This window comes from Saccoglossus kowalevskii, chromosome 6, assembly GCF_978046115.1.
Source record: "Saccoglossus kowalevskii chromosome 6, keSacKowa6.1, whole genome shotgun sequence".
NCBI lineage: Eukaryota > Metazoa > Hemichordata > Enteropneusta > Harrimaniidae > Saccoglossus > Saccoglossus kowalevskii.
In genome coordinates this window covers 31,998,083-32,017,657 of record NC_140646.1, presented here as the reverse complement: position 1 = coordinate 32,017,657, position 19,575 = coordinate 31,998,083, and the positions used below count along the sequence as shown (strand labels likewise).

The following is a 19,575-nucleotide window of genomic DNA, read 5'->3' as shown; positions in this document are numbered from 1 at the left end:
CTACATGGTCTATACCGTGACTATGTTTATTTAGAGCCCATTTTCAAATCTTGACCCTTGAACTTTGACCATGCATATTTCAATAACCAGCTTGTTTTTTTTTTTATTTGACCCAGGATATAAGCAATGTGGTGCAATAAGTTTAGCACAGACCAAAGACAGACTCATTTACCTGAGAAGGGCTGCCGTAAATGCTCGGTACGTGGAATGTAATTTTTTTTATTATGTAAGGATTGAAACAGCTAATGAGAGTGCAGAAAATATAAAAAGGTTTTTTGATATTTTTTGAACAAAAAATTCTATAAATGTCTTAGTTTCTAAAGAAACACTACCATAATTTCCCTGTGGCATTAAACCTTATATACTCCGGCGGTCATTTTGAAATGATTAGTCAAACTATATGAAACTACTTCAGTGTTTCTTTCAGACTTTCAAATAGGAAAAGTAAGACATATGAAAGTATGGTGGTGAAAAGGTTAATATAGTATGTAATTTTCTATTGTGATTCTGTGAAAATGTTATATTTTACATGTTACAGAGCCTATGGTATTGAAACTCATGAGATCAGCCCGGATGAGATTAAAGAACGACATCCATTGATAAAAACTGAAAATTTAGCAGGTGGTCTTTGGATTCCTGGTGATGCTACTGCTAATCCTTCTGATGTCACTCAATCTCTTATTAGAGGTGCAATAAATAGAGGTGGGTGGTGCATAGGTCAAATCAAGAGTTAATATGAAAGTACTATATAATCAACAATTGAAGATGATTTGTTATGTATCTTCTTTGGAGGTAAGGTCAAATCTAGGTAAAATTAAGAGTTCATGAATTTGGTATGGGTCAAATCAATGGTACATGAAGTAGAACTGGGTAAAAGCAAGAGTTCAGAAGGTTGACATGGGTTCAAAGGTTCATGGCCAAGGTTCAAATAAAGGTTTTATGACCAAGGTTCAAATCAAGGGTTCATGACCAAGGGTTCATGAAATGGACAAGTTTCAAATCCAGGGTTACTAACATAGAAACTGATCGGATCAAGTCTGTGAGTGTCAAAGTAAGGATTCATGAAATGGACGAAGTCAATTCAAGATTTCATGATGTGGATGAGTATCAAAGAATGGGTTCATAAAAGGTTGAATCAGGGGTCCAATTTAAAATTGTTATGAAGTGAAAATGATTCAAATCATGGGTGAGATTAACATGTGGATATGATAATAAAAGTATAAACTGGTACAATGACATGAGTCAATGACTAGGCTGATGCAATGTCATAATGAGTCGATGTCTGTAGACTGATGTGATGAGTTAATGACTAGATTGACATGACTATAATGAGTCAATGACTGTAGAATGACACAATGCCATAATGAGCCAATGACTGTAGACTGGTGTGGTTCCATAATGAGTCAATGACTAGGCTGATGCAATGTCATAATAAGTCGATGGCTATAGACTGATGTGATTAGTTAATGATTAGATTGACATGATTCCATAATGAGTCAATGACTTTAGGCTAATACAATGCCATGACAATCAAGTCATTGACTAGTCAGGTGCGATGCCATAATGAGTCAATGACTATTGACTTGTGATGGCATGAGTAATGAATATAGATTGATGGGATGCCATAATGAAGCAATGGCTTTAGACTAATGCAATGTTACAAGGAGTCAGTGACTGCAGACTGGTAAGATGTCATAATGAGTCAATGACTGTGGACTGATGTAATGCCATGATAAGTCAGTGACTATAGACTAATGTGATTGCATGAGTCAGTGACTACAGACTGATAGGATGCCATAATGAATCAATGACTAGATTGGTAAGATGCCATAATGAGTCAATGACTAAACAGATGCAATTTAGACTGAAGCAGTGTTTTAATGAACCAATGGTTACAGGCTGGTGCAATGTCAAATGAATCAATGACTGTAGACTGATAAGATGCCATGAGTCAATGACTAAACTGATGCAATTTAGACTGAAGCAGTGTTGTGATGAATCAATGGTTATAGACTGGTGTAATGAAGTGAGCTTTAAATACGACTATTACTGCAGTTGAGGTTGTGCTGCTGCTGCAAGGAAAAAGAATAAAAGCAAGTGTTTTTAAATGTATGTTTGTAACAAAGTATAATGTTGTCAATTACTGGTAAGCTTTAGAATGTTCCTGGATACTTTTTGCTTTGCTTTCTACAGGTGTGAAATTACATGAAAAAGTAGAAGTAACTTCAATAGAAACAATAAATGGTCATGTTTATTCCGTGGTAACAAATCAAGGCAAAATACAATGTGAATATTTCATTAACTGTGGTGGTATGGTGAGTATTTTTAAGATTTTTAGAATTATCATTAATTAATTGAGTGTTTAAACCTTAAAGCCGACTTTAGTTACCAATCACAAATTTAAACTTCATTATTAATCCCCTTTCGGATGCCGTCTGGTTGCCATTTTGTTTTAATGAATGTGGTCCTCCTAGTGCCATATCTCTGACTGACATGCTTTGACTGATTATGCTCAAATTTTAGATATTCATTATACATCATGTCATAGATATACAGATTAATTGGTTTGACGATCCGATTCAAAATGGCTGAATGGTGGCCATTTTAGTGTGAAAAAATCATTAAAAATCAACCATTTCTGGCTTTCCGGAACTGGATCTTGGTCGTTTATGGATGGCTTTTGTTCAAACTTTGTACATACATTAGAAATTATGGGATTTTGTTTTTCAGATCAGGTTCAAAATGGCTGTCTGGCAGCCACTTGATTTTAATTAATATTGTTCCAGAGCAATACCTCTCAATATGGTCTAGGACTCATTTGGCAATTAGATACAAGATTACTGAATGTCAATCATTTTAATGTTAATAAATCATCATAATCAAGCATCAGACAAAACTATGTCTTAAATTTGATAACTAATGGGGACTTTGCCATGCATGGCTTGTTTTTTTTGATCTTTCAGTTTTTTGTAACCAATAGGAAATTATGTTCATTTGATCCAAAATTAATAAAGAAATTACCGAAAAATAAGTAAAAATGTAAAAAAAGTTGCATTGAAAAATGTGTCGATTTCAAAATTGCACTATTGAAGTACACTATTGTTTGTTTGTTGTTTCAAATTATTAATTAACTCCAATAATTAAAGTTGCTGGGATAAGAGGGCATGATGAATACTGACAAAAATCACCACTGTTATAAAGATTTAAGCTCTACTGCATTTTCCAAAGATGGTAGAGAATATCGTAAACTCTTTCTATGTGTTGGTCAATACAATCACTGCACTGCCTTCATTTATGCATTGCGCTATCCTCGTAATAACTTTTGAGGTACATTGCATCCTATTTGTAGTGGGCTCGAGATATTGGTCTGAGAAGTGACCCTGTAGTAAAAGTTCCTCTGCATGCATGCGAACATTATTATCTTGTTACAAAACCAATCAGATCAGATATCAATGTTGCTGATTTGCCAAGTGAGTACTTTATGTACCGATACTGTCAAATACTTTATTTTCGCTTGGAATTAAGTTTTGCTATTTTCGCTGAAGGAGTGATTTAGTGAAAATAAAATCCAGCGAATATATCTTTTTTCTTATATTTTACATTCAGCTAACCAAAAATCAGTGAAAATAAATTTCATGCAAAATACCTCAAAAGTCTTTTCAGCAAAAATTAATTCCAGTGAAAATAAATTTTTTCACAGTATATAACCATATGCAACTACACTGTATTTGCTCTATTAGTAACGCTTGCCAGAAATACATACCTAGCCATATCAGTTTTTGTATTTGTATATGCTACTATTATTCTACTATTTCAGTGTGATTATATTCTACAACACGTCTCATTGGCATTCAGGATACTGAATAAAACAGGTTTATTTTATTTTTAATTGTACAAGGTGGTTTTATTTTATGCTAAACAAATATGGTTACCAAACTACTTTTCATACAAAAAAAATGGGTAAAACATCTAAGAAAGTTAACAATTTTGGAGTCATTTACCTTTACTATGGTGAACAAGTCTGTCTATATCTAAAATCATATCAAAAATTTGTGTTCGGTGGAAAAACACTAATTTTATAAATCCTTGCTAATACTTCTCGTCCAGGTCTGTGATACTACACTCTTGTAAAAAACAATAAATACATGTTTTTTACAGCAATACGTGATTTGGACAGTTCTATCTATATACGTGAATGGTCTGGTGGTCTTTTAGCTGGCGGATTTGAACCACTGGCTAAACCAGCATTTTACAAAGGAATTCCAAAGCCCTATGAATTTCAAATGCTACCCGAGGACTGGGATCACTTTCGTAAGTTCTCTATTATTATTTTTTTTATGCCAAAAAATGTATTTTGTTGGTCAAAAGTGATTTTAAAAAAATTAGCTTCTAAACCATGCTTCTGTTTCCTGTCAAAATTGGTTTACGGGTACATCTGTTTACTATGAAGAAAGTGTCGTCTTGAAAACTGTCTACCAGTTGTCAATTTTGCTGGGCAGCAGCTCAAATTTCACTAATTCAAGTTTATGCATAAATTAACACCCAGGTTAGTTGTGTGTACGATTGTTGTAACACTGTTCAACCAAAAACAATGCCCCGATGGCGTTTTGAAGATAAACACATTGTCAATCATTTGTGAAAATTTCAAAAGGTCAGAGCGTCTAGAAGCTTTTTTTTTAAGTTCTGGGATGTGCACTAAAAAGAAGATAATTGCTATTTTGCATATTTTATAGTTAAGTAAAAATATATGCTAATTTACATCACCATTGGATTTAACAGAGTTCCACTAATGATTTTAATTTCAAATTTTCACAGAATGCAGATGTTCGTGCAATGCCATAACAAATAAAAAAAAGTGAAATTTGTCATTAAAATTTGCAAAATAAACTGCATCTCTACCTTAAATCAATCATTAATAGCTTATGTATTTGATGAAACAAATTTTGTTTTTCGCCTTGTCATGTGAATAAAGAAAAGGCATATGCGAGGCAAATGTCGTCATTGTTGTCTCTGTCGTTCTTGTGGTTACAACAAAGGCAAAGTTGTAATTGTTACTCTATGTTTTCTTTATGGTCTTCAAAAAGTAAACAGAAAAGGTTGGAAATCAGTGAGTTAATTATTATCATGGTGACACCAGTAAGGAACCAGATAACACGTATGAACCAGGTGTATGACATTTGTATTTGTTACATTGATGAAAGTTTATCTTGTAATGCAGAGGTGCTGTTGGATGGGATGTTAGGTTGTGTACCAATGCTAGAGAAAGCTGAGGTCAGGCAATTATTCAACGGTGCTGAAAGCTTCACTCCTGATCTGAAATATATTATGGGTGAAGCACCCAATGTAAGTAGAATTCAACAAATGTATCCCTCTTCGCTCCCCACACGGGCTATGTGTATATGGTGTGCACATTCACATTTGATTTATTCTTCTTGTTTTTATTTCAAATTTACCCAATTGTTTGTCATTTTCACCTAATACTGTAAAATACTTTATGTTCGCTTCGAAATAATTTTCGCTATTTTCGCTGAAGGAATGATTCAGTGAAAATAAAATCAAGTGAACATACTTTTTTTCTTATATTTTACATTCAATTTTACAGTCAAAAATCAGTGAAAATAAATTCCATACAAAATACCCAAAATGTTTTTCAAGCAAAATTAATTAAGCTAAAACAAATTATTTTACAGTAAACTCAAACTTGTCAACCACTTATACACGTTGTGCAAGTTTATTCAAAATGGACAACTGGTGGCCAATTTGTTATGTGCTCTACCTATTTCTCTTTCACAGATTTTATTTTAATTTGATATAAAGATGAGGCATGTTGGGTTAAATATTGTCTTCTATTATTTTCTGACTAGCAGCTATTCTTATGATCAACAACAAAATAATAACTGTTGAACATGTTGTCGACTGTTTCTCAGGCATGCCTGGACGGGGGTGTCGTCACCTGCGCATGCGTCAGATGGCCATAGTCATAGTCATTGTTTACAAACAAGCGTCTACCAATGAGTCTTCGCGTTTTTAGCGTGTGTTGTTATCGTAGCTTGCGACTCAATTCCTGCGTGTGTGCAGGTGACGACCCTCTCGCTTTAAAATAAAGCAAACTGTTGCTCCCAAAGTGCTAATTTAAATTGCTACAATCTATCTCCTGATCTGTTTTTGGCGATTGAAATTGTTTTGTAAAAAACAATTGACCAAGTAAAATATTAACAGGTGAATTTCAACAACATTACTAATAAAATTATTCCACATGTTGCTGTGAAAAAATATTCAGCGTTTTAAAATAATGTGAAGTTGACAATGTACACACTCCTGTTGAGTTTTGAAGACCGCCAGCCCCTTTAAGCTAACATTTAGCTGATTTGAAGAAATTCATAAAAATTAATTGTGCTCCTGGATAAGGATAATAACATAAAGAATAGATGAAGATCACCACCCAATTTTTTAAGAAAATGAAGGTTGTGTTTTGGTGAATGGCGGCAATTTACCCTTGGTTCCTATGGCTAAGATATTGTGTCATATCTTGAAGTATAGGCAGGTGAAATAAAATGAAAAAGATGTATATTGACTGATGCGTTACTTTTTGTCGTCCTGAGTTATTTCAAAATTTTAGGTTTAAAAAGCGATAAAAATGCAATTTTATAGAAATTTTATAGAATTACAGGAATGTAACACCCAAAAGAATTCTATTTTTATCTTACCATGAAACTATAACTTCGCAATTGTACATAATTTTCCAATAAATACGTCATGCGACAATTTGGTGCGTGAAGTTCAAAAGTTCATGCACATGACCTACTGGTAATGTAGTTTGTGATCTTATTATTTATTTGTGATAACATTTTTAAGTTCCTGCAATTCAATCTGATAAGATTTGCCTTGGTCAAAAGTTGAGATAAAAACATCTTGATATATAAATATTGTGTTTGAAGTGTTGTATGTCATTTATTGGAGTATTTGATCATAGACCCTCCAGTAGATGATTTGATAGAGTAAAAGATATATACAAAAATCCACCTTAGGTAAATTTAAAAAAACAGCTCAAAGTTTAAAAAGAACAAATATAAAAAAATAAATATTTTTGTCTGAATGAAAGAATTAACATAATCACCTCTGTTCATCCATGCATGCATGCTGCCATCTATTTGCACCTGTATCTTAGACATGCCTGGGCTGATTTCATTCAAATTTCAAACACACATCTCACATTATATCATACATATAAGCACATGCTTTTGTTTTATGATCCAATCAAGATGGCCGAATGACAGCCATTTTTGTGCAAAAAATTCTTTAAAATCAAGCATTTCTGCCATTCCAGAAGTGGATCTCAGTCATGCATGGATATATTTCATTCAAACTTGGTATGTCTATTAAACATAATGGGTACTTGATGAACATCATTTTTTTTCCAGATTTGATTTAAAATGGCTGACTAATGGCCATTATGTTTTCAACGGCTATTTTAATTTGCTATAAATAGGAAGATTACTATATTGACCAGTATGTATTTTTCTTTTACTGTCTTATGTTTACTTTCAGGTCAAAAACTATTATGTTTTGGCCGGTATGAACTCATCTGGTATCGCTGGCAGCGGTGGAGCTGGTAAGCTGTTGGCTGATTGGATTGTTAATGGTGAACAACCAATGAACATGTGGCCTGTAGACATCAGAAGGTTTTGTCAACACCAAAATAACAAAGCATATCTAAGAGACAGAGTGAAAGAAGTGCTGGGTAAGACCATGTTACCGTACTCGACCGCGTTAGCGCCCAGTGGCCTCAACTCAGAAAATCACGATTTTTTAGGGGTGGGCGCTTACCCGAGCACCCCCCTCGAAAAAGAGTGCAAATGAAAAATTTGATTCATCAAGTGACAGATTACGTCTTTGAGGGAAAATCAAATTACGATATTAGTTGAGTGGTCATTGATTTTCACAATGAAGAAACGATCACAAAAAATATGCACATTTTATTACAATATTAATTACGTACCACCAGAATTTACGAAATTAAAAACATTTGAGTCTGTTGGAACACAGTCAAAGTCAAAATTGTCATATTATCTCCACTGACGAAGGTGTTGGATCGTACGCAAACTCTCGATGAAAATCACTTTCCGCCATGATGCATTTGCATTTGACCTGCAGCAGCGTCCTTTTACCTAATGGGTCAAGTTGGTTATTTACCAATCAGAATGCTGTGTTGTACTGACGCAATTCTTCGGAAATTCCCGAAGACTTTCCGATAACGCAATGCGGAAGTGAGTTATCGCTGTCGAAGTACGATCTGTTGGAATCGATTTCAGCGAATAAACGACATGGTTTTTCCAAAAAACTAGTAACTAGCCATTTTTGAGAGATAAACTGAATATGGCATGAAATATTTACCGCATTTTACTTGTATAAACAGGTCATTGTCAAAGTGTAGTTTACGCACGGTTACCGTGTTCTACGCATTCACAACATGTTCACAGCGGTCGATATCTCTGTATCATATAAAAACGATTACCAAGAATCGTTACGCAAGACCAAGTTTTAAATTAGTTGCATTTTGAAGGGGTGGGCGCTTTGCCGAATGTGACCCCAAATATAAAAATTGCGCAAAAGTGGGGGATGGGCGCTTGCCCGGGCATGGGCGCTAACGCGGTCGAGTACGATAATGTCAAAGTATTTGAGTTTTGATGGGTGCTATGTTTTTCAAGTTTTACCAGTTTTGATTTCTGGACAGTAAACAAGGTTGATTCTATAACATTTGAGAAACTACTGTACTTGTACTGTGTCTGAAAATGTCAAATTAGGAAAAATTAGGGTGGTGGGCTTATAGTCAAGGATCACGTCATAAAAGATATTTTGTTGGGGGTTTAAAATTGTAACCATCTTCAGACCCACGAAAAGTTATCCAAATTACATTTTTTGTTCACAGTGCCGGTCTCTGGGGGAAAATACTACGTCTTTTGGAGGAAAAAAATGCGAAACGAGTCGTCATTGATTTCCACAACACTTTTTACAATGAAGAAACAAACATGTTCATAAAAATACACACAGTTTATTGCAATACAGTTTACATATCGTCTGAATTTACGGGGGGAAAACAGTTGAAAGCAAGATCTTTATCATTATCTTTGTTGGGGAATGTTTCTATCATACGCAATTTCTGCCATGATGTTTTTCATCATGATTTGACCTGAAACAACTTCCCTTGACCTAACAGGTCACGCCATGTCATGTTAAAGGGATTTTTCAACGTAATGTGGAAGTGAATTACCACGATGTTAAAATGTCAACACTGATTTCAACAAAAAAACAGTGATTTTTCCCCCTAAAAGCTGTTGATTCTCCATTTTTGACTCCCATGTGCGAAGCACAAAATGGGAGTCTTTGCAGTTAGTGTGTCTGTATGTGTGTGTGTGTGTGTGTGCGTGTGTGTGTGTGTATGTGTGTATGTGTGTCCGACTGTTCCACTGCTATCTCAAGAACCATACATCGGTTTTTGATGAAACTTGGTGCATAGATGCTCTGGGCCAATGCGCAGATTTGATTAGGTTTCGGTAAAAATCCATGCTCGTTAATTACCTAATTTGCATGATAATTAGCTAATTTTTAGCTGTTGTATGACTGTTCCACTGATATCTAAAGAACCACTCATTGGATTTTGATGAAACTTGGTACATAGATGCTCTGAACATATGCGCAGATTTGATTAGTTTTTGGTAAAAATCCGTGCATATTAATTACCTAATTTGTATGATAATTAGCTATTTTTTAGTGGTTCCATGACTGTTCCACTGATATCTAAACAACCACTCATTGGATTTTGATGAAACTTGGTACATAGATGCTCTGAACTAATGCTAGGTTTTGATTAGTTTTTGGTAATAATCCGTGGATACTAATTACCTAATTTGCATAATTATTAGTCAATTTTCGGTTTTTCCACTGATATCTCGAGTAACTAATCATCACATTTCAATGAAACTTGGTACATAGATGTCATATGACACTGCACAGACCTGATAGTTTTTATGGTAATATCAGAACATATAATTACCTAATTCGCATAATTAATTAATTTTCAGCTTTTGATATAAGTAGTGAGCATTACATTTCAATGAAACTTGGTACTTACATACTCAAGGACTATGCAGAGATTGATTGTTTCGGATAAATATTTGTGCATATTAATCACCTAATTTGCATAATTAGTTAATTTTCAGCTTTTCAACGGGTATCTCAAGTACTAATCATCGCATTTCAATGAAACTTGGTACATAGATCCTTTAGGACTATGCAGAGACCTGATTAGTTTCAGGGTAAATAATTGTGCATATTAATTACCTAATTTGCATAATTAATTTTCAGCTTTTCTACTGACATCTAAAGTACTAATCATCACATTTCAATGAATCTAGAATTATGCAGAGACCCAATTAGTTTTTGGTAAATATTTGTGCATATTAATCACCTAATTTGCATAATTAACCAATTTCCAACTTTCACACTGATATCTCAGGTACTAATCATCACATATCAATGAATGTTTATACATGGATGCTGTAGGACAATAGACAGACCTGGATAATTGTGGGTTAAAATCTGTACATAATAATTACCCAATTTGCATAATTAACCAATTTTAAGCTTTCACACTGATATCTAAAGTACTAATTTCCATTTTAATGAAACTTAGTACAAAGATGCTCTAGAACAATGTACAAACCTAATTAGTTTGGGGTAAAACTCTGTTCATATTATTTCCCTAATTAGCATAATAATTCATAATTTTTTGGTTCTAATCACATTTCAATTAAACTTGGTACATAGAGTTTTTGTTACATTGCGCAGACCTCATTAGTTTTACAATCAAATCTGTTCATGTTAATTTTCTGATTTGCATAATTAGTTTTCAGCTAAGTAATTTCAAATTATGTTTAATGTGTCTCCAATACTCTCAGCACATGGGAGTTCTTTCTAAGCTTTCTTTGATTGAAAGGTAAACTGAGGTTGGAGGAAGTATTTAAACTTTTCACAGTCACCAACAAGTCATGTCGAAGAATGGTTTGCTCGTTCACAATAGTATCAATTGACATGATTATTCGGAAAAGTAAAACGATGTTCTATGACCAGTTTCATGACTTGATGATCACATTTTCACGATTTGAAAACTACCACTCAAAATAAATATGGATTACTTTAGTATTGCAACATCAGTGTTCATCCTGAGTAAATAACAGAATAGAAAAGATGCGAACCATGTTCCGTACATTCGTCCGCCATGCGCTCTGAAATTAATGCGAGTTTTCTTGTAAAAGCAGGAACCAAACTACCATACCAATCACGACTTCTATGTAATGAAATACAACTTTTACGTGCATATTTTAATAAATGTAATCGATGCCCGGTAAAAACACCCTGGACCTATACTCGGGGATGCCTTCAACTCGTTGAATGTCTAAAAACATAGGGGTGGGTTTATACTCGGGCAGGGGCTTATGCTCGGGGAAGTACGGTAGTTGTCATAACTATTCGCAAGTTGACATTCATGGCTTCTGCCTCCTCAGATGCCTTGCAATATACATATGGTATCTCCACCTCCAATAAGATCATCACTCTCATGTCTGGTAGACTAGAACATGGTACTACCGTATTGAAATATTTGTTGTATTGTTATGGTATCCAGTCTGATTGGTGTAGACCATACTTTAATACTATAAACTTTATCACCATTGAAATTTTCATGAATTCAAAGGCATTTATAGTGACTTCCTATGACCGCAGTGAAATGTAGAAATTTATGGGATAATCAATGGCTCCCAAAATTTAATGAAAATTTGTCTCTAGATCGATACACCTGTTTAGTTCTTTGTCCTTATCATTTATACTGTTTTCTATTTTCCATATTTGTGGTATGTGTATGTGTAGCTAGATAGTGTTAGATTTCATTCGTCATTACTCTATTACTACATTACTACTATTCTCAAATTTGTTCACAATTACAGTCAATTTCATGAAGGCATGACTGTATTTTAAATATAATATTCGTAAATGGTTTATACATTTCAAATAACGGTTAAAATCAGTTATACTTATTACAACAGTAAACAACGAATTATTGAGAAAAACCCAGAAATACATGCTCTCATGAGTAATGGACATTACCAAATGGTTTGTTTCTGTATTCTTTGGTTTTGAATGAAGCATTTTTTATAAATATTTTATAAAATTCCATAACAAAACATTCATGCCTTTATGGAATTCTCTGTACTTAATAAAAACATGTTACAGAAACCAATTGAGAAGAATACTTTATTTTTTCAGGTATGCATTATCAGATAAGGTACCCATATCAGGAATACCAGTATGGAAGAAAGTTACGATGTTCTCCACTGTATCCAAGACTTCAAGAATATAATGCGGTATTTGGAGAAAAACTGGGATTTGAAAGAGCTAACTGGTTCATAACTGAAGAGTATGGTAGGTTTATGATATATGGCATTCCAGAACTCACTTACCACCTTGGAAATTATTCAGACTGGCCTACACAACTTTACATGTGAACAAAACAACATGCAGATTGTCTGAAGCATTTGCATATCAGGTGCATATGGCCAAATGCCATGCTTTAACAAAGGGTATGAATAATTTTGAGTGAGTCAGAATACAAATAAAGTAATATGCTTTTTTGTTATGCAAATGAGGTTGTACAAAACTCATTCAGAATTTTTACCTTTCAAGTAAAGATATCCAACTACGGCCAAAATATTCTGTATCCACCTGTTGTTTTCCAGAAAAACACAAAACATTGAAATTTCAGTAGGGGTATGAATAATTCTGTTTTTAACTGTATTTAACAGTTAAGGGAAAATTTATCATAATTTTTAGACCTCACCACTCCACACTAAATAAAAGAAATGAACTCGTATCATCATGCCGACACAGATCAAAAGCCTTATTATGTAACACTTAAACCTGTGTGTTTTTTATTTTTAATTAATATGTTAATTTGCAAAGTTTATAATGTATGCTCGTTGGTGCAGTGAATTATTAAACATAAAGTTCCTGATGAATGAGGTACTTGTACCTTACGAAACAGTGCTGTCGAGTTTCAATATTCATGTAGTTGTGTATTAATTCCTCTATTACTGTATTTATCCGCTCTACATATACTTTGTATTGAGCACTTTTGTTTTGGAATAATCGACTCCCACATCCCACATCTAGACTATATATATACATGTATACGTATATGTACTGGTACAAGAATTTCTGCCATACACATATGGTTGTACACCTCACAGTATACTTTCTTTCCATCATATGTTGGTAAACATTCTGCCTTTGACCTAAAATCGTACATGACGTTTGGCAAGGGGTATTTTCGTAAGCTGTAATTAATTGCTTTTATTAGACTTATATTTTGACCTCTGTGTGTCTGTGCGTGCGTGCGTGTGTGCGTCCGGACCTGCATCTTAGAAATGCATGGACCAATCACAATCAAACTTCACACATACATCATACATGCTATTATACATATGCACGTCAATTTGTTTCCAATCTGATTCAAGATGGCCAAATGGTGGTCATTTTTGTGCTAAAAAATCATCAAATATCAAACATTTCTGGCATTTATGAATTGATTTCGTTCAAACTTGGTACATACATTAGACATTACAGGTTCCTGATGCACGTCATTTTATTTTTCAGATCAGATTCAAAATGGCTTTGACTGATTATATTAAAATTTTATATATTCGTTATACTGATTATATTAAAATTTTATATATTCGTTATACATAATGTTATATATATATATATATATACATGTATTCAAAATGGCGGATTTTGAATGCTGTTCCAGAGCAATATCTCTCAATATGGACAAGTACTTGTTTGACGATCAGATACAAATATCAATCATTTTAATGTTAAAAAATCATATTCCTGACATGGTTATATTCCAGCTATATTACTATAAACAAAACTATATATCTTAAATTTGATAACTAACGGGGACTGTGCCATGCATGGCTTGTTTTTTATAATAATGTAATTTAAATAATTAAAAAACATAAATTCGTAGACATGGGCAAAGTGTAAAATGTAATCAGCTATTTTATTAGTCTGTAATTTGTACAAAGATCTTATTTTTTGTAAGAGTATAAAGCATTTTCCACATTAAATGTTGCGTTTTTTATTTCCTGTAACTTGTACCAGCTGCCACCCCAGTGTATATGGCATAAACTGATAAAAAGGTTCATTAATGCTTCATTTTGACTGTTTAGTTTCTAGATCATATAAAAATTTAGCAAACTTATTTGTTTTGTCAATTTCATGTCTCCCTAGCATACTAGAAATACAAAAGTTTTTTTGTGTCTAATGAATTGTTGAAACTGTGTCATCCAGAATTTATCATGGCTATAGTCAAGTTAGTAAAATGACTTGTAGTTAAAATACAAATTAACAAAAACAAATCCATTAGACATGTATGCTTAACACTTTACTGCTATAAAAGCGAGTAATACTTAGAGGTTGAGCTCCTAAGCGCCCTGAATTAAAATATGTCATTTAACAGGGCATAGCGCCCTCTCTGTATGTTAGTTGGCCATGGAGGACATTGTGAGTTGGCCATAGAGGGTGTCCTGACATATCTACTCAATTTCCTGTATACCGCTATCGATTATCCTTTTTAATTCAAATTTATTCATTTATTTCAACTTTTATCTCTGCTCACATGTTAATATTATGATATTTGTTTATCTGTAGCTGATGATTTTCTACTGCAGAATAATAGCGAGAAAGGTACATTTTGTAAACCCAATTGGTATGAAATAGTGAAATCAGAGTACAAGGTTTGTAGAGAAGCTGTTGGTGTCCTGGATATGTCATCATTCTCTAAATTTGAAATTAAGGTAATCAACTTTTTATAAGTTAAAAGAATCTGTATTACTAGCTTTATTCTCACAAGATATTAATTTTCAAATATGTCTTATCCATTTTTTTGCACATCCATGTCACATAGTTTATCAATATTTATGGCAGAAATTGTGACCATTTTTGTCAACATAGTGATTAAATTTTAATTAGTCTATTACTTGGTTACTGGAAGAATGGTTAGGAAACTCTCCTCGTTCTTTTGTTAGGATACGTGTCTCGTGAACATTTAAAACAAAGGGAATTAGCATACTGCCGATGATGCAATGATCGTAATTTGCATAAAATTACGTATTCAAGACAATTCCATCAATGGAAGTTTTCTGTAATTTTTTTTTTCTATCAAATTTTTACAATTTATACATCATTGTCAGAATTTGCTATGAATATGAACACTGAAGTAAATATATATTCTGATTAAAACATCAAAGTTAATTCAATCGATAATTAGCATATCTAAAAATAGAGTTTCCTAAACTTTCATCTAGTAACCATGTCTATTAATTTCTTATTTGGAATGCACTTTCCTAATAAGGTAAGATAAATATGTCTGCCATATTGGAAATATTGCATCATCATTCCTTATTTGGAATGCACATTTCCTAATAAGGTACGATACATCTGTCTGCCATATTGGAAATACTGCTTCATCATTCCTTATTTGGAATGCACATTTCCTAATAAGGTAGTATAAATATGTCTGCCATATTGGAAATATTGCATCATCATTCCTTATTTGGAATGCACATTTCCTAATACGGTAGGATACTTCAGTCTGCCATATTGAAAATACTGCATCATCATTTCTTATTTAGAACATACATTTCCTATATAAGGTATGGTGCAGATATCCCAGTCTATAGCCAAGTTACATCATTGTGAAAATACATTGACAGATGTATCATCTTCATAATCTTATACTTTCCAGTCTGCAGGCAATGAAGCTACCAAATTACTGCAGCATTTATGCGTAAATGAGATGGACATGCCTGTGGGTAATGTAGTACATACTGCCATGTTAAATCGGCATGGATGTTATGAAACTGACTGCAGCGTAGCACGGTTTGCTCATAACCAGTAAGTTAGAGGTGCTTATTGTACTTGAGAATTCAGTTTGCATTAAATTTGCATTAGCTAATTAGATGCAGTATAATATTATGTGTTTGTAGAGTTGGTTGATACTAGTGACGTTCTGGGTTGAACCGGAGATGAATTTACAGCCCATAACAAAAGCATCAGTCAGCACTGTACCTGAAAAGCATAGAAATTGTAATCTGTCTGGGAATCGTGTGCTAATTTATGCAAGGTAGACAGCATGTTATCTTAGCGTTGTTTTCAAATTTTGGTAGTCAACGTCAATATATAGTTAGTGTATATGCAACCTGTGAGTAATTACTGTTATTCGTAATGAAAATCTTTTATTGTGTAATAATTTAGTGAGTATTTAGTTACCATATCAGTACAGGTGTAAAATTATTTTGCTGAATTCTGTTTTTCAATTTCAGTTATTTCATTATATCACCATCTGATCAAGTAACTCGTAACTTTGCCTGGATAACAAAACATATACCAGAGGACAAGCAAGCAGCGATTACCGTAACTGACGCAACATCACGTTATACTGCACTGAATGTTATGGGACCTAAGTCGAGAGAATTATTACAACAAATCACATCAACATCGTTGAACAGTACTGATTTCAAACCATTTACATGCAAGGTATTATGACCAATGGCAAGGTATCACTGTTAACTGTTGCTGCATCTTTTCTGTTTTTATTTAAAATTTTTATTATTTCAACAGGAGATATCTGCTGGTTATGCTAGCGGTATCAAGGCATTGGCTATGACACATTCTGGTGAACTAGGCTGGATGTTATACATACCCAATGAGGTAAGTGTATACAGTGCAATTTATACTGAAACTTATTTCATCAGAGTTTATACTGAGCTTATTTCATTAACCTTTTCACCATCACTTCTCTCTTTTCATCATGAATTCACAAAATACCGATAGTCCCGTTCCTTCAGAAGACTAAGAAAAAAAAAGAGTAAAACCTGAAAATTGACTCAAATTTTGTTGGCTCCAAAATCAGGGTTCATTTCCAGAAATATAAAAGAATACAAGAAAAAAGTGCAGAATAATTTGAGCGAGGAAGTCAGGTGGTGGAAAGGTTAATTAAATTCTAATTATAAACTTTAGAGTTCGTGTATTGGTTAGCGAATATACGACATCTCTGAGGAAAAATAGTATATTTGGTGAAAGATAATTACTGGGCACATTTTGGTGGTAGATTGACACTGTTTCCACGACAGCAGCTATGAATATTTGGCAAGACTACAATGTTATCGCTATGTTTTTTTTTTCTCCTCCAGTTTGCTCTCTCTCTGTATGATCTATTGATGGATGTTGGTAAAGACTTCGGTATTCGCAACGTTGGATATTACGCCCTACGTTACCTCCGAATCGAAAAGTTCTTTGCATTTATGGGACAGGATTTTAATTCTACCCACACACCTTTTGAAATCGGGCGAGAGTTCAAAGTTGACTTCAAGGTAAGTGTAGATGGTTCAATTTTAGTCCAGTTACCTTTTGGTGTGGGGCATTTGTTTTAAAAAAAAAAGTATTGATGTTTGTTTATTATGATAGTAATGCATCTTTGTTTTCATTGTTTTATGCATTGCACCATGAGACATTTGCATTGACCACAAATGCAAACTATTAACTTTCAAAACGTAATTTGTGCCATAGTTCCAAATGGCTGACTGTAATGGATAGGGTTGATTACCGGCGCTGTGTCATGGTCTGTAAATCATTAAACGATCTTGCTCCAACTTATATGAGACAAATGTTTAAATAGGTCAGAGAAGTCAGCACTAGGTATACCAGAAATTCAGACAGTTTCAAGTTACACTTGGCTCCTGGTAAAATTATTAAAAGTATATTCAGATAGCTTCCAATTCTCGGCTGCTGAATTCTGGAATAAAATACCTCTACCAATTCATGATAGTGACTCAATTGGAGCTTTTAAAAGTACCTATTTTAAATGGTTCATGTCAAAAATTGAGTTGTTATGTTATATCTGTACTTCTTTATTTAAAAATGTATTATTAATTTCTGTATTTTGTACTAAATTTTGAAGACCATGTTTGAGATAAGCCTATGGCTTAACATGTTTTTATTGTTTTTATTTTAAATAAACTCTATTATTATTATTATATTATATTATCAAATGCATAACATGTGTATCTCCATGTAACACAGAACAGATAGGAAATACATTTCATGTAACATCACATAATGTCGAATTTTTTTCATTGTATGCACTACGTGAAGCTTGTTCAGAGCTTCTATGTTTAAATATTCATGTATATGGTTTGAAAACTACAGATTGTGGTAAAAATAATTCATTTTCGATCCAAAAAATTGGTTTAAATTAAAAAAAAGCTAAGTGGAGCAATTATCACAAACAAGCAGAATCGTCTCACAGCGTATGCAAGACAGTCCATGTAAAATAGAACACTGTGACATCAACAAAATTTTCCATTCATAGTAGTCATTACAACAAATAAATTTGTTTTCTATTTACCCGAGTTATTTTTGTTAAGTACCTTCTAGTATTAAATAACATCAACGGTATGCAACATTCACCACCACATGTACAGTGATATGCAATATAGATTTTATGAGAAGCGAACTCTCATGATTTGAAAGAAATACAGAGCATGCTGTATTTAAGTTGCACAAGTAATTCACTAATTCCAATCACTCTAACTATTTCAGGCTTCAAATTTCATTGGTAAAACGGAACTATCAAAGAAGAAGAATGAAGGTGTTAAACGACGCCTCGCTATGTTTCTGTTGGACGATCATGATAGAGACAAGGATCTATGGCCGTGGGGTGGTGAGGCCATCTATCGTAATGGGCAGATGACTGGCTTGACTACATCAATTGGATGTGGCTTCACACTAAACAAAATGATATGTATTGGATGGGTGACGAATAAGCACAAACAAACTGGTGTACGTCAACTCGTTACAAATGACTATGTAATAGATGGACACTACGAAATTGAAATTAATACGAAGCGTTTCACTGCTAAGCCAAGATTGTATACTCCAGCGTTAGCATAGGCATACAGTAGACTTTTTCTAATTATATGATTTCAGCAAGTAGTACTTGTACAAGTAGCATTTTGTTTTAAAAGCTCTTGTTCACATCAAGCTATATTATCATGACTACTAGAAAATAATAATATTTGTGATGTGTTGGCTCAGGAACACACAAAACATCAAATAAACCAGAGAGCTTTCAACTTTAAGTTTAACTTTTTGTTTATTCCGCCATTTTCAGTTGCTCCAACGGCACTACTTATTACATATCAATACACTTGGGTGATCAGGCGACATATAACACCATTGCAAAAGTATGTATACTGATGCATGCAATAAAGTAGTCCCCAAAACGTCACAATACTGTATCCTATAATATCATTTATTTTCAATTTTATTGAGTTTCAAGTTTGTGAATTTGCCAGGAAAACAATGAATTCCACTGTAATTTTAAATGTTCACATGAATTTAATAACAGATTATTGTTATCAGTGAAAATAACGAAATAAAAACCTTGTGAATAAATAA

General features: G+C 33.5%; 1 protein-coding gene across 2 annotated transcripts in view; it reads left to right on the top strand.

The window, feature by feature from the left end:
* Window positions 1-19,575, top strand: part of LOC100369424 (pyruvate dehydrogenase phosphatase regulatory subunit, mitochondrial-like) — a 24,865-nt gene extending 5,290 nt beyond the window's left edge. For both annotated transcript variants that reach the window (XM_085500377.1, XM_085500376.1), the window contains 14 exons: window positions 117-198; window positions 539-702; window positions 2,194-2,315; window positions 3,350-3,470; window positions 4,159-4,311; window positions 5,219-5,343; window positions 7,549-7,741; window positions 12,322-12,477; window positions 14,767-14,912; window positions 15,863-16,011; window positions 16,440-16,653; window positions 16,738-16,827; window positions 17,310-17,489; window positions 18,718-19,575. In XM_085500377.1, coding sequence (XP_085356503.1) covers window positions 117-198; window positions 539-702; window positions 2,194-2,315; window positions 3,350-3,470; window positions 4,159-4,311; window positions 5,219-5,343; window positions 7,549-7,741; window positions 12,322-12,477; window positions 14,767-14,912; window positions 15,863-16,011; window positions 16,440-16,653; window positions 16,738-16,827; window positions 17,310-17,489; window positions 18,718-19,068 — 2,246 coding nt within the window. In that variant the 3' untranslated portion in view covers window positions 19,069-19,575. The remainder of the gene's footprint in view (window positions 1-116; window positions 199-538; window positions 703-2,193; window positions 2,316-3,349; window positions 3,471-4,158; window positions 4,312-5,218; window positions 5,344-7,548; window positions 7,742-12,321; window positions 12,478-14,766; window positions 14,913-15,862; window positions 16,012-16,439; window positions 16,654-16,737; window positions 16,828-17,309; window positions 17,490-18,717) is intronic.